Here is a 13,199-nt window from a genome sequence, read left to right on the forward strand (position 1 = left end):
TATCAAAAGATCTAGTCTGAGCAGACCTGCGCTCGATAATTTCCAATCAAAATACCGACGTAAAATACACTATTTTCTCTCAAAATTATTGCAATTTGGAATTTACGTCATTTTATTGACGTCATATCTAACTAATGATGTCATAGTTGATCAAAATATTTAATGCTTTGAAGTCTGCAAATATCCACCTGGTTTAGAACATAATTAAAGATTTCTCCATCAAAGTTTTATTTTGGGGGCAGATACTGGCCGCTACAGAATATAGTCCTTTTTAAATTAAAATATCTATATATTTATGTAACTTCTCCTTGTCGCTATGCAAATAAGCAACTTGGACATTATTACATGTATTTGTAATGAAACGGTTTCATATATAATGGTTTATATTAATGGGTACCTAACGCAGACCTTGGAGCTATGATACACACATACGGACTAGGGAGGATACTGTTACAATGACGTACCCGTTAAGAGTGTCGTCACATTCTATAAATAGAGTATAGAAAGCAGCAATGGTTTTCTTGGCATTGAATTCGGTGATGTTTCCTTCGCAACCGTCGTCATAGACGCGGAACAATCGCCGGGCGATTTCTATTTCCCTTGGTGACAGCAGGTGGACAATGGAATTCTGAAAGAATTACATGTAGATATTAATAATCAATCAAAGGGTCCGAAATATTAGGTCATAAATCAATATAGAAAACGTCTACTTGGGGAGTCTATTCTTTGATGATCGAAGCAATTAAACATAAACACGTGTAAAATCGAGAGGCAATGCATGCAATGTAAATACTAGTTATTTACTCAGTTTACCTTATTCCGCTTTTTCAGAATACGGATTGACTCAAAGTTGATAAATTCCCACCACGTGATCGATCCGGTATTGTCCTTGTCAATCCGATGAAAGCGGGCTAAATCTTCTTGTAGGGCATCCTTTGGTACCTCTCCGCCATCTTGGTCGCCATAGCAACGCTTTCGATATTCCATAAAGTCCTCCAAACCTATACTGGAGTCTGTGATATAGTCTGGTATGATTTATATTGCTAAGTGTATTTTTCATAACTACCCCCCCCCCCCCCAAAAAAAATATATCATATCTATGTACATTGTAATAAACATTATCACAAACTGTGTCTAATCGAAAATTAAAGTCTTTTTAAGTTGATGTATGTAACCTGTATTTTCTCTTTAATAAAAGAAACAAACGTTCAATTTTTTAAAATTCGAAATTGCCATTTACAAAAGTTTATGTCTTTTTAATGCATGAAGGATGTCCAAAATAAAGCGCCGGAAAAATATTTACCCCTGTCATTTCCTGGTTTAAGCTATCACCTACACGGAACATTAGGAATATAATTATCTTTGCAATACATTTCGTGACTTAAGTTCCTTGAATTCTGAATACACTGTACCTTGCGCCACTTCATAACGATCCAGAGAGGAAAACAGATTGTGTAGTTCTTCTTCCGTTAACAGACTGCTCAGATCGTCCTGAAAAAATAAGGAAGTTTAATCATTTTGTTATACTTACAGACTGGAACCAATTAAATGTAAACTTTGAATAGGCGGACCTTTGTTTTATGAAAAAAGCTTGGAAATATGATATATTTATGTTATCTTTAAAACAAAAAATCAAAATGCAGAGGCAAGAAGGGAATCTTAATATCAAGTCGGTACTAAGCCAATAAAAGGACTCAAATTTAAGAAAAAAACAATAAGTTAACTTAATTGCTAAATATACATCAATTCAGAAATAAAAGAACAGGTTACAAGGAAAGCTTCACTGCCGGGTATATATATCGTGGTTATTGTGTCCACAAACTCTATTAACTTTTTAACTGTATTTTAATTTTTTAGATTGTAGAACATTTTTACTGATAGTTTGGAGTTTCAGGAGTTGCTGACAAAAAACAAACAAACAAACAAACAACCCCCAACCCCCCCCCTCCCCACCCCCCAAAAAAAAAATAAAAAAGGGGGGAAACTCTACGTACAAAAAAAAATTAATATGTACGTTATCGAAGAAAGTGCTGTTTGTACCAATTATAGTGTGACAGTTACTGTACATTCTTTCTAAGCTTTAATCTGATACAAAATGTACATGCATATGTCAATGTGTGAGTGTTCGATGTAGCGCGTGCACAAGCTTGTTACCTCTCATTGAAAATTCAAACTACAAATGAATCTGTTATACAAAGACTCACGCAATTCTGACAACTCCAGCCCGTGGGTTTGAGGGCTTTCTTGAGGAGGACCGATGATGCCGGGTCATTACACTGACCTAGTTTTCGGAGACAACTTTCGTGGTACACTTTGTAGCAGATCCGACAAGGATAGGTTTCCCTTCCGGTATACACACTGCACACGTGACATAGTTCTTCCGGTTCAACCTGGAAAACAAGTAAGCGATAAATAAAGAATTTACTGTTTAAAAAGTTATTCATTTTGAAATATAAGAAATAGATGTCTTAACAACAAAACAATTTCATTTTCAGTTCATTATTAGTCTTACTATGATAATCATGTTATCCGAAACCAATTTATCAGTTATCCTCGATTGGTAACATTAAAATCCATGAAAAGAATACATTAGCTGTTTGATGTACACATACAAGTCTTTTGACCGGTGTCGGGTGACTAAGTTATATAATCTTACTCGTACAAACGGTACTTGTGTTAATTTGTTCAAATTAAGACAGTCACTGTAAAAATATATTTTATGCTTTTATAATTAGCTCTAATGTAAATGTACTTGTACAGAAATATGAAGCAGGATACAGTAAGCTTAATCGTTTTTTTTCCCGAATATAATATTAAAATATTTGATAATTATTTTTGGAATTACGGTAATTGAAAGTTTTCTACTTGGCAAAGTAGATCATTCATTAATTTACATGAACTGATTGCTGAAATATTCCCAGGAATAGTGTGAGAAAATCGAACTGCTGTAACAAGAAGTGATTTAAATCATGACTCAAAGAAAGAGGCTCTCTTAAAAATTGTCTTGAAATTAAATACTGTACCTGGCATTGATTTCGTTTTCTCATCTACGCGTAATATCATGATGATATTTAATACTAGTATATGTAATGTTATTAAATGGATGTACAGTGTACATGATTCACTCAAGATGCAAAGAAACAGGCCCGTAAGAAGCAATTTCAGTTTGGGGGCACATTACCATTTTTTTTTCAGTTTCGGGGGGGGGGGTACTATCAAGTATAAAAACTTAGACAAGCAAAAAAAAATGTCATCAGACGTTATTGAGGGGGCACAGGGGCACAAGCATAAAGCAGCTATGTTTTCTACAGTATACTAAATATCGGCAAAATTATTGGGACACACCTTCTCCCCCCCCCCCCCCCCCCCGCCGGTTCCTACGGCGATGACAAATATTGCACACATGCATTCTCCAGTTTTAATTGTAAGGCCTAAGTCAAGCAACTTTCTTTTACAGTAAACAAGACAAATTCAGAGACTGATGTTCAAAATAATGATTCTTCACAATTTGTTATATTGTAGCCTGACTAATTCTACAGTACACTGTAATGTTACGATATATCTGATAAACTCAATCACCGGACATCGTGTAATTGTTATTATTTGTTTATTTGTTTATTCTATTTATCTTTTTTTACCGCTAAAGCCTCAATTACATTAAAAAACTGCCAATAATAATGTTTATAACCCGACTCCTCAAATCATGCATTTAATGGACTGTCGATTAGAGCTCATTTTTAAAATTACAAAATAAAACCGATCGCAGTCGAAATTGTGCCATGTTGTCCTGATTGAAGGAACATAGAATTAGTGACAGAAATAAAATATAGGTCGATTTGCAGGCAAGATTTACATTAGGTGTCGGCCTACAAAGAGTCATACTAGATTGAAATAGTCTCTGGGGCACTCCCATCAAGAAACAGTTATTGATTGGTTTGAATGATCTTTAAACTAGATAATATAGGAATATTATTGCCACTAAAAAATATCCTCACATAAAATGCATCGATTGATGAGAAATTCTTAAAATACCGGCTTCTTATCTATCATTTATTACATATAGCAAGGGATTACAAGTAGGAAAAAATAATACATCAGCAACACTTTCCCCAGTCAATTACTGGGTACTTAAAGGTGATAAAATCAATAAAATTTTACAGGAAATGTTCAGATGTTTAACTATGCATTCTTTTTCGCAATTTATTTTATTTTCCTCCAATAAGTTGGTTTTGGTGAGAAAGTTTGCTCGGATAACGCAACTACATGTACTGTACATGTAAAAATTGTGAACAAAAGATGCAGCGAAAATCTCTAGAAGAGTCTTTCCCTAAAAATCATTCGAACCTAGAATCAAGATTGAAAAAATGTTAACTGTTGGCCATATTATCAACAAAATGACACAATTTTTATTTGATGTTATTTTCAGGTTTGCAATTAAGTTTCTGTGTAACTGCAATTTTTTGCTCGTAGAGCAATAGCCGGATTTTGTCACAGCGTTCAACGGGACGTGCTGACCGAACTACATGTATACACCGCCGAATAAGAATTACGAGTAATGAATATAGTGCATACACTCAACCGCTGTTGACTTTTGAGACAACATAAACGTTAAAAGAACCCGAGAAAAGTAAATTGAGAATTAAAGAGAGTAAATTGAGAGTATTAATTGGGAATGTATTTTCTCCAATGTTTCATTCGGATCATGAAAAAATGTGCCATAACTATAAATTTGATATTTTGTTTACAATGCAAGTTCCTAAATTCATTTCATTTTTTTTTTATGTTAGATGCCATTGAAGCCTATTATTATTTTTCCTGTAAATTAAAATAGTCACTGCTGACTGTAAATGAGTCCGGCTCTTAGTACTATTGAACACTTTGATTTCGTTTGTCCTTATGCTGTCTGAAACTCTTGACAGAGGATGCAACGCCAATGGACATGAGTTATGACTTTTTAACCTCAGAGTGTTTCTGTCAGCTCTAAGCATCAAAGTACATCTGTCACATACACAGATTACGCGCCTCTCCTAATTAGCAAAATTAGTGGAATTTAGACTAAAATCCGAAACGGTATCTTTCGTCTCCGGGGAGAGTTATCGAGAGAAATGCCGATACACGCGTGCGCGAGATTTATTGTCTACTCATCTCGACACATCGATCAGATTTGGAATGCAGACTGAAATTGCAATGCTCAGCAGTTGTATCAAATGAATTTTTAATTTACACACTGACTTTTCTTCGTGCTTTGGATTTATTACGTGACTATTGATGTCACGTGAGTGCACTCATTTAAGCGTCACGTGGTCATAGTAATCGTCTGCAGCCTCGACCTCATTTTTGATTTCAAGCTTTGTAATTGGTATAGGCCGTACTATAATTATATTCTTCAAAGGTTAGTAGCGAGACAGGAGTTTTCCCAGTAATCTTACATTTTCGCCCTAAAAATTTTCTTTTGCGCCAAGTATTTTTCTGGTGGGCCTATTTAAAATTGGCAAGATATTATATATGACAGTTAAGGTATTCGATGTAAGGTTACAGGGAAAACTCCTGTCTCCCTCTTACAATAGAGGGATGTATTTGCTGCTTTCAACTTAAATTTTTAAAGAATGCTCTTTAAACGAGTTTTAAAAAAATAAGAACAAAAAATGAATTAAATGAAAAACTTGGACAAAATCATTAAATTAATATTCAGTGTTAATTATAGGAGTTATATCCCCCTGAAAATTCTCTTGAAAAATCTGGGGGGGGGGGGATGCAAGGTGCATGGTCTATGCATTTCAATACATCAAATTGCATGTATATAGAACACTTTCCATTTTTCTTGACAAAAATACTTTTTTTCCAAATAAGTGTTTCTTTATTCCTGTTTATTTACGAATGAAAAAAGATCTTGTCCATTGTATATAATGTTAAATTAATTAATTCGTATCTTTCTATTTGAGGTTCTATGGGGGGAAAAAACCTTTTGTTAAAACTTCCGTTTTTACTTTGATCTATGGAACATTTTACACTGCGTAATTTTCACTCTTTGTTAAGGGGATAAGTTTTGCTGTTTATGCATCGGATACCTTGACATGTATCATGTACTATGCTCAATCGCTAACTCTGTTTCATAAAATGTCATCATAAGTGGCGGATCGGATCCAGAAATTTTGAATTGGGGGGGGGGGGACAAACAGTTGGGGTTTGGGCAGGGGGCAAAGCCCCCCGGAAGCTCTCAGGTTTTATGAGTTCTTTTGGAAAAGTTTTTTTTTTACTAATTATGGCTATATAAAGGCAATATCCAAATCCCCAAAAATGAATTATTATTAATCTTATGTACATGTATATTTTTGTTCACAAAAGGGGAGATTGATCATTTCCTTCAAATGATCCTGTTCAAAAAAATTATTCCAACCTTTAGTGCGTATCAGCAGCACTCAAGGTTTTTGTTTCTTTGGAAGGAAAAATATAATCTTCTAGGAAGTGTGGGGAGGGGGTGGGGGTCTACCACAACTATAAATTTGATTTTGAAGAACCCCATGAGAATCTACATATAGCTATAGATAAAGCTAAGTCGATGCATTGTTCGTTCAGTGAACTCTTTAAAATGACAAACGATCCTCTTTACGCATAATCCTTTCTCAGCCTTCCCTATGGAACAAAGAGATACTTTAAAAGTCTATTTTTTTTTACACTTGCGACGATTTTGAAACTCGGTTAGCAGTTTCTAATCTCGCGAGATTTCAAACAGACTGCGAACATCTATTATTTATTTCCACCACAAAGATTCTGCCAGAAATATCACAATTTTATGAAGAGCTTACATAATTGTAAGGGCTCCTTTAATTTTTTTTTTTTTTTTTTTTTTGGTCTCCTATCCAAAAGAGTTCCTGTTACCAGAGTGAAAACTTAAAACGACAGATAAAATATACTAAAATCCATGATAGAGGGGAGAATAACGTTTCCGGGGCCAGACATATTTATCAAGATGTTTCCGGGCCTATAGAATTTCTACTTGTAATTTCTTTTTAACCTCATGCGAAATACTGCAATGACTCACTGCGAATAACTAGGTCATATTCATGTTACTTTCTATAATTATTTCAATTAACGTAATTAAGCTTATTATAGTCATTTCTTTCCCTGGTTCAAAATGACGAGATTTTTATTCCTTTTTTTCCTAAACTAATTAGAAAATCTTTCTATCTTCTTTGTTCCCATCCTTAATTTCTAAAATAATTACATGCTGGAATCTTATTATCTGTACTCCATCGCAGATCACGTTGACATGGCCGATTGAAGAGAATTTCTATTGATTTATTGTTTGTATGAGCTCATGTTTGTAATTTTAACCACATTTGCACGGGAATGATCAACTCCCTCAGAAGTTTTTTCAATGTCAAATACATTTTTTGTAACCCTGCTTTTCATAAATTTCTTCCCTAATTGCAAACATCTTCTGATATTTTTACATATGCTTAAATAATATATTTACATTTGTTGATATGATATGTTTACATATGCTGAAATATTATATATATTTAATGTATAACTATTGTATTTATTTTACGAAAGGAAGTTTTTATATGTATAAAACATGTAAATCATAAGGAAATATTTGGATACATGTATCTTACAAATATGAAAAGTTTGCTGATTAATTTGAACAAATATACATTTGTGAATATTTCATTTAAGTAACTCTTTGGAATCAATTTGAAAATTAATTATGTATGTTATGTTGCAACACTTCCCACATCGATCCAAACGAAACGTTTTGAGTAAATTGAAAAAGAATCGCTGATGAGGTCTATATATCGTTCGATGAATTCGACCAGGATTAAAGATCAGTAAAATCTAAATAAAATACGGTAATAAATATAACAACGTTGATTGAATGTCATAACAGTGTCTTCTGGGGGGTTGGCCATTTTTCTTTCTTAATCAACTGAGTCAATAGCACAGGTGTGCTTAACGAGGCTCAATTGGGGATTAGATCAATGTAACAAGTTAAAGTAACCCCCTGAGTAAACAGAAAAGTTAGGGGACTACCGTTCTCTTGTTTAACCAAGTAGGATTTACTTGTTTATTTGATTTCATATTGTTTTTTTTCTTATCGGTTAAAATTGGGACTGCTAAAATCAAGACACACACACACTCTCTCTCTCTCTCTCTCTCTCTCTCTCTCATGAAATTAAATATGCAATTTATTATTTATTAATAAAGGCACCTTTTATTCCAATATCGAGTAGTGTTGGGGATCCGAAAAAAATCTTCTTTTCTTGTTTGTTTTTTTTTTCTTACATAAATACTTGTGCCTTGAAATCTTATCTAGCAATCTTTAAATACACAAGTAATTTTCTTCCCTGCAGAATTTAAATTCGGTAATTTAGTCTAATGATAATTCGCACTAAAACTTGAGCACAACCCAGTGCAAAGAATGCGTCGATCTATGTTAAGAAATTTACATTCCTAACCTTCACTAGGGAAACGTTTTGCTTTTGCAAATATTAATGTGTAGGCTTAAATGAATACATATACATGTATAATTATAATATACATTTTCAATGCATAATCTCTTTTTTATGCATGTACATACATGTAAAGTTCAAGCCTAGTTGCATGAAGTAGTTGAAGATGATTTTAAAGAATTAATTTTGCATTTCATATGACGAAATCTGATGAATCATTTTGTGTGCATTTGCACACTTTTTATAAATTCAAGAAATCAGGAAAATATAAAAAGTTTCCTCCGACAAAAAAACACTATATTTTTAATTACCAATAATTTGTGTAAATAACAAAATATCACAACAAACGAGTGTGCTTAGAGATATATATACTTCCTGTCGAAAGAGAAATGCAACATTTGTACTTACAATTTACCAGTGACACATATATACAGTGCATGATTATAACTATACTATGCATAATTGAATAAACTCTACATGTAAATGAGAGGCGGATCCAAATTCTCAGTTTTCTCGATATGAACAAGGACCCACGACTATGGACAGTTTTAGACTTAATTAACTCGAAACTTGTCAAATGTCTTACAGTTTATAGCTATAGAAAACACATAAAATTTGAAATCGTTTTAAAAACTCCTATCTTTTCATTTTGATAATTTTTATTTTCGAGTGCTCCATCCCTAATAGCCTGAGATTCAATGAATTCGAATACATAACAGATGTGTACGGGTGGAATACTCAGTATATCTAAGACATAATTCCCATTTATTACTATTAGCAATTAAGAATGGAACGTGTCCTAATTTATGACCTTGACCTTTGTTGAAGAGTTATCTCTCTCTTTTTTTAAGTAATAAAAATCAATTTAAAAAAATCTGTAGGGTAAAAAAAAATGTTTTCAATTGTCATTCTATTTCTAATGATTTAATGCATCTTTCCAACACAGTATTTACTGATATTCTTAATATTTGAATTTTTATTTTAAAAAAATCACTTGTCTCTATGGACTTCAATGCAATTTCTGTTGACTAGGATATAATTACTGCTTAGTTAATTACTCTTTTCAAAACTTTCATTTGATAAATCCTTTTCTACTGTAAAATGCTTTGAATTGATATCAGAGTATTATATACGTGATGGAGAATTAGGTCCTATAAGGGATGGAAAACCTTAATAATAATATTCGGTTTATGAATGACTGAAGTTTTGACTAAGTCCAAGACTGCTTCAGGATTCTGAAACCAGGCTCTAGATATTAAAATCAATATAAAATCATTTTTTTAACGTCATAATGGATATTAAACTTTAAAAAAGAACTAGTTCAGCCTCGAATTGGATCGTAATTTTTTTATTTACTTTAAACATTGGCATCGTGTATAGACAGACATAATGAATTCATGAAAGATTTAAAAAGAAAGTTTTTCATTTGATTCGAAATAGATTGTAATTCTAAAATTATGCAGTGTTGAAATTGCACAGAATTTTTTTTTAAATTCAGATCTAAAGATTTAATTTTATGGTAACCCCCTCCGAGACTAGTGTACTCTTGAAATCAAAGAATTAATTCATAAATGACTATACACTGAAATCTAATTAGATTTATAGTCGTGAAAGAATACATTAAACCCGGTTATGCGTCATTGCAGAATTAAAAGTAAATTTAGAAGCATTTAGCTGGGCAAAATCAATTGAAATGGGTTTTAAAAGTGTTAATATAATGGTTTTACGATTTGAACGACTACTGTTACTGTTAAAATTTGGTTGAAATTGCTGTCTCTCTCTTTCTCTCTCTCCAAAGTGTTTATAGAAACATTTTTAAGATATTTATATTACACACCAGCGGTTACATATATACATGTATCTACATCCAAACCCTTCAACAGAGGTTATATTTGGTCATTTTGTGCACTCAAATATAAAAATACGATCATTCGAACGAAAAAAGGGAAAGAAAAAAAGATATTTTCAAAATGAGTTTTTACTTGAAATCCTTAGCTCTACTGAGTTTCAATAAGCCCTGGAGTCTAGGCACATGGACTGAAATAGCAGCAAAATAGAATAAAGATTTGGAAGAAACAAATAAAAACCCAAACTTTTGCATATATAACAAGCTTGTATGTGTATTTCGCAAGGGAAAATTGAAGTGTTCAATGAGTGCAAATTTTGCCTTATGTGACCTTGGCCTTGAATGTGACCTTGAGTTATGTATGAAGTTTTGCATCCCAATGTTGTGAATATCTGATACATAGTATTACATACATGTATCAATTTGATCTGAAGACATGGGATAGAATGACTTTAATACAATGTACTTTGCTAACCTTTTCCACCAGAAAGTGACTGACTGACAACCAAACAAACAAACATGTCCCAAGGGGGCGAAATAATTACTCCTGATCGTTGATCAAAGTAAATTACCCCTCTACGGTAAAGGGATACAGGAGTTAAAAGTCTGCAGAGCTCGAGTCCATTATGCATTTCAAAATGCAGCTACATGTACGTATGTACATGTCATTAAATTGCGCATTTTAAGAGCATGACACAGTTTTTAAAAACTTTTTATCTAGTAAAGTGGGTCGTTTAAGGCGATGCACTTATATTGCATAATAATAGGCCTGACTGAAAGCATAAATCAAAATCTAGTTCTTAAGTAAATGACGTAGAATTTATTTTTAAAGTCGTTGTCCTTTTCCCTTAAAAAAAGAATTCAAACAGCTTATAAAATAAAATACCGACAGCTAGTGCAAATGTTCCTACTATTGCATGATAATGGACCCCTTTAGCATTTCATTTATAAAATGTTTAAGTTCTCTTTTTAACTCTTTTTTTGTTATTACTTGTAGTTAATTTCATTAACAATTTTTGTGATCATCACCCTTTCTTGATTTACCAGGCTTTAAAATCTTCAACTTCTGTAGCTTTTACAAACATACCTTTTCATTCGAAACATATGGTATGGTAATTGGCACGTCATCATCCTTTTCTAGAGTTCGCTTTCTAACCACTTTGTTAAAGTCACTGAGTCTAAGAGCGGATCTAGCTTCTAACTCAGTTTTAGAAATAGTCCGCTCCTTGACCCTCATCCAGTGAGATCTGGACCCCCTGTCTGATGACGTCATATCTTTCGCCTTCTCCCTCATGGCGACGTCGTTGCTTTTCTTAGGATTCTTCTGCCGCCTGTGACGTTTACCTGCGTCTTCAAACGCATTAACGGCCTGGACTTTTCGTCGAACTTGACCATGGCGGGATACGCCTGCACCCATGTTTTATATGTTATGCTTTTCTTTGTTAACTCACATCCGATGTTTCTAATTCTATTGAAAAATTCCTGCGCTCTCTCCCTGCAATAAGGCTTCAATAATCAGAACTTGCTATCCCCGTACAATGATTTGCCACCTTTGTATAGTGTTGTATAGTGTTAATGACTCCCCATGGACAACAAGCGATTGATCCCTCCGAACCACGTGGACTGTTTACATGGTTCTCTCTAGAACCGGGGAATTCCAATTCAAAAGCAATTGATCTAATCGGATTCAACAGTGCTCCAATATTTTTTTTTTCTGTTCAACGTCTCAAACACGACACACGTTAACTCTCCCTACACGCGCGCTTCGTCAATTCATTAAAACTTCCTTATGCCTTATGTCCTAGGAAAAAAAAGGTCCCTCTCTTGTATTTTAGTGTCATCAATTAAATATTTCCGGAGAGGCATTGCAATACTTGAAATTTAATCCAGGCATAAAAACAAACAATTAACTGTGCATTATTAATGTGTCACACTGCACAAACTCCTGGGAATCTCACGTGTTCGCAGGTCGTAATCAGCGAAAAATTTACCACGAAAAAGGAATAAAAGTCGCATTCATGGCTAACACACACACAAATAAAGGCTTGAAGATGTCGGCATTAGGAGAATATGTATTTTATGGCCGCCGCTTTCCTCCTGTGACAAGATTCTAAATAAATCTCCTCGAGTCAATGACGGTGGGATTTAACTGTAGAGTAGCGCCAACCATGGGTTAAGACATCATGCTTCAAAGGGGAACTTAATTGATTAAAGGACAAATGTGTCGGATTGGAGTTTTTTTTTTCTTTTTTCCTTTTTTTAAAGCCACCTTCAACTATTTGCATAGATATCACGAACAGGAAATATTTCAATACAATGTTAATGAGAGAGTGAAACTTGAGCTTTTAAACTGAAGCAATTTTTTTCTCTTCATAAACATGAGCAAGGTCGTAAAAGAAAAGAATGTTTGATAATAATGGCTACCCCCTGGGCGATATGCGAGTTTCTTATTATACTGCGACAAGATGCACCAAAAATTAGCAAAAACATTCGAGGATTCGATGCAGAACACGGCAGGGGATATTTAACTAGAAATGGAGCTTGGTTAGGGAGAAATTGTTTAATGTGTTTTGCTGCGATATAAATAGGCCTGCAGGAAAATAATTGGAGATAGAAAACTAATAATATGGTACATTGCTGTTAAATATTTATAGTGAATTTGATGCAAAAAACATGCAGTATTTCAGAAATTCAATTTAGACATAGATTATTCATGAGGAATTGTCCAAAATTGTTTCCGTAGATTGATATTGATATCATATTACTGTGCACAGAATATCTAATGAAAACTGGGATTTCAATAAAGAAAAATATTAGAAAATTTATTGCTTATTGCCTTTCTCCCACCCCACCCTCTCTTCTTCCCTACCCTCTCTCCTATCGGTTCAGCCTCTTTTAAC

General features: G+C 33.6%; 2 protein-coding genes across 2 annotated transcripts in view; one reads left to right on the forward strand and one right to left on the reverse strand.

The window, feature by feature from the left end:
- LOC133203308 (uncharacterized) overlaps positions 1-12,385 on the reverse strand; it is a 32,938-nt gene extending 20,553 nt beyond the window's left edge. Inside the window, exons 1-5 of the mRNA XM_061339116.1 lie at positions 11,387-12,385; positions 2,205-2,390; positions 1,413-1,491; positions 814-1,013; positions 465-628 (exon numbers count right to left, since the gene is read on the reverse strand). Coding sequence (XP_061195100.1) covers positions 465-628; positions 814-1,013; positions 1,413-1,491; positions 2,205-2,390; positions 11,387-11,716 — 959 coding nt within the window. The 5' untranslated portion in view covers positions 11,717-12,385. The remainder of the gene's footprint in view (positions 1-464; positions 629-813; positions 1,014-1,412; positions 1,492-2,204; positions 2,391-11,386) is intronic.
- Positions 1-13,199, forward strand: part of LOC133203306 (spermatogenesis-associated serine-rich protein 1-like) — a 40,452-nt gene that overhangs the window by 3,748 nt on the left and 23,505 nt on the right. The gene's annotated exons all lie outside the window — the stretch shown is intronic.

The sequence above is a fragment of the Saccostrea echinata genome, unplaced genomic scaffold, assembly GCF_033153115.1.
Source record: "Saccostrea echinata isolate AGI-Se365-2 ecotype Australia unplaced genomic scaffold, CSIRO_AGI_Sech_v1 ptg000049l, whole genome shotgun sequence".
Classification (NCBI taxonomy): Eukaryota; Metazoa; Mollusca; class Bivalvia; order Ostreida; family Ostreidae; genus Saccostrea; species Saccostrea echinata.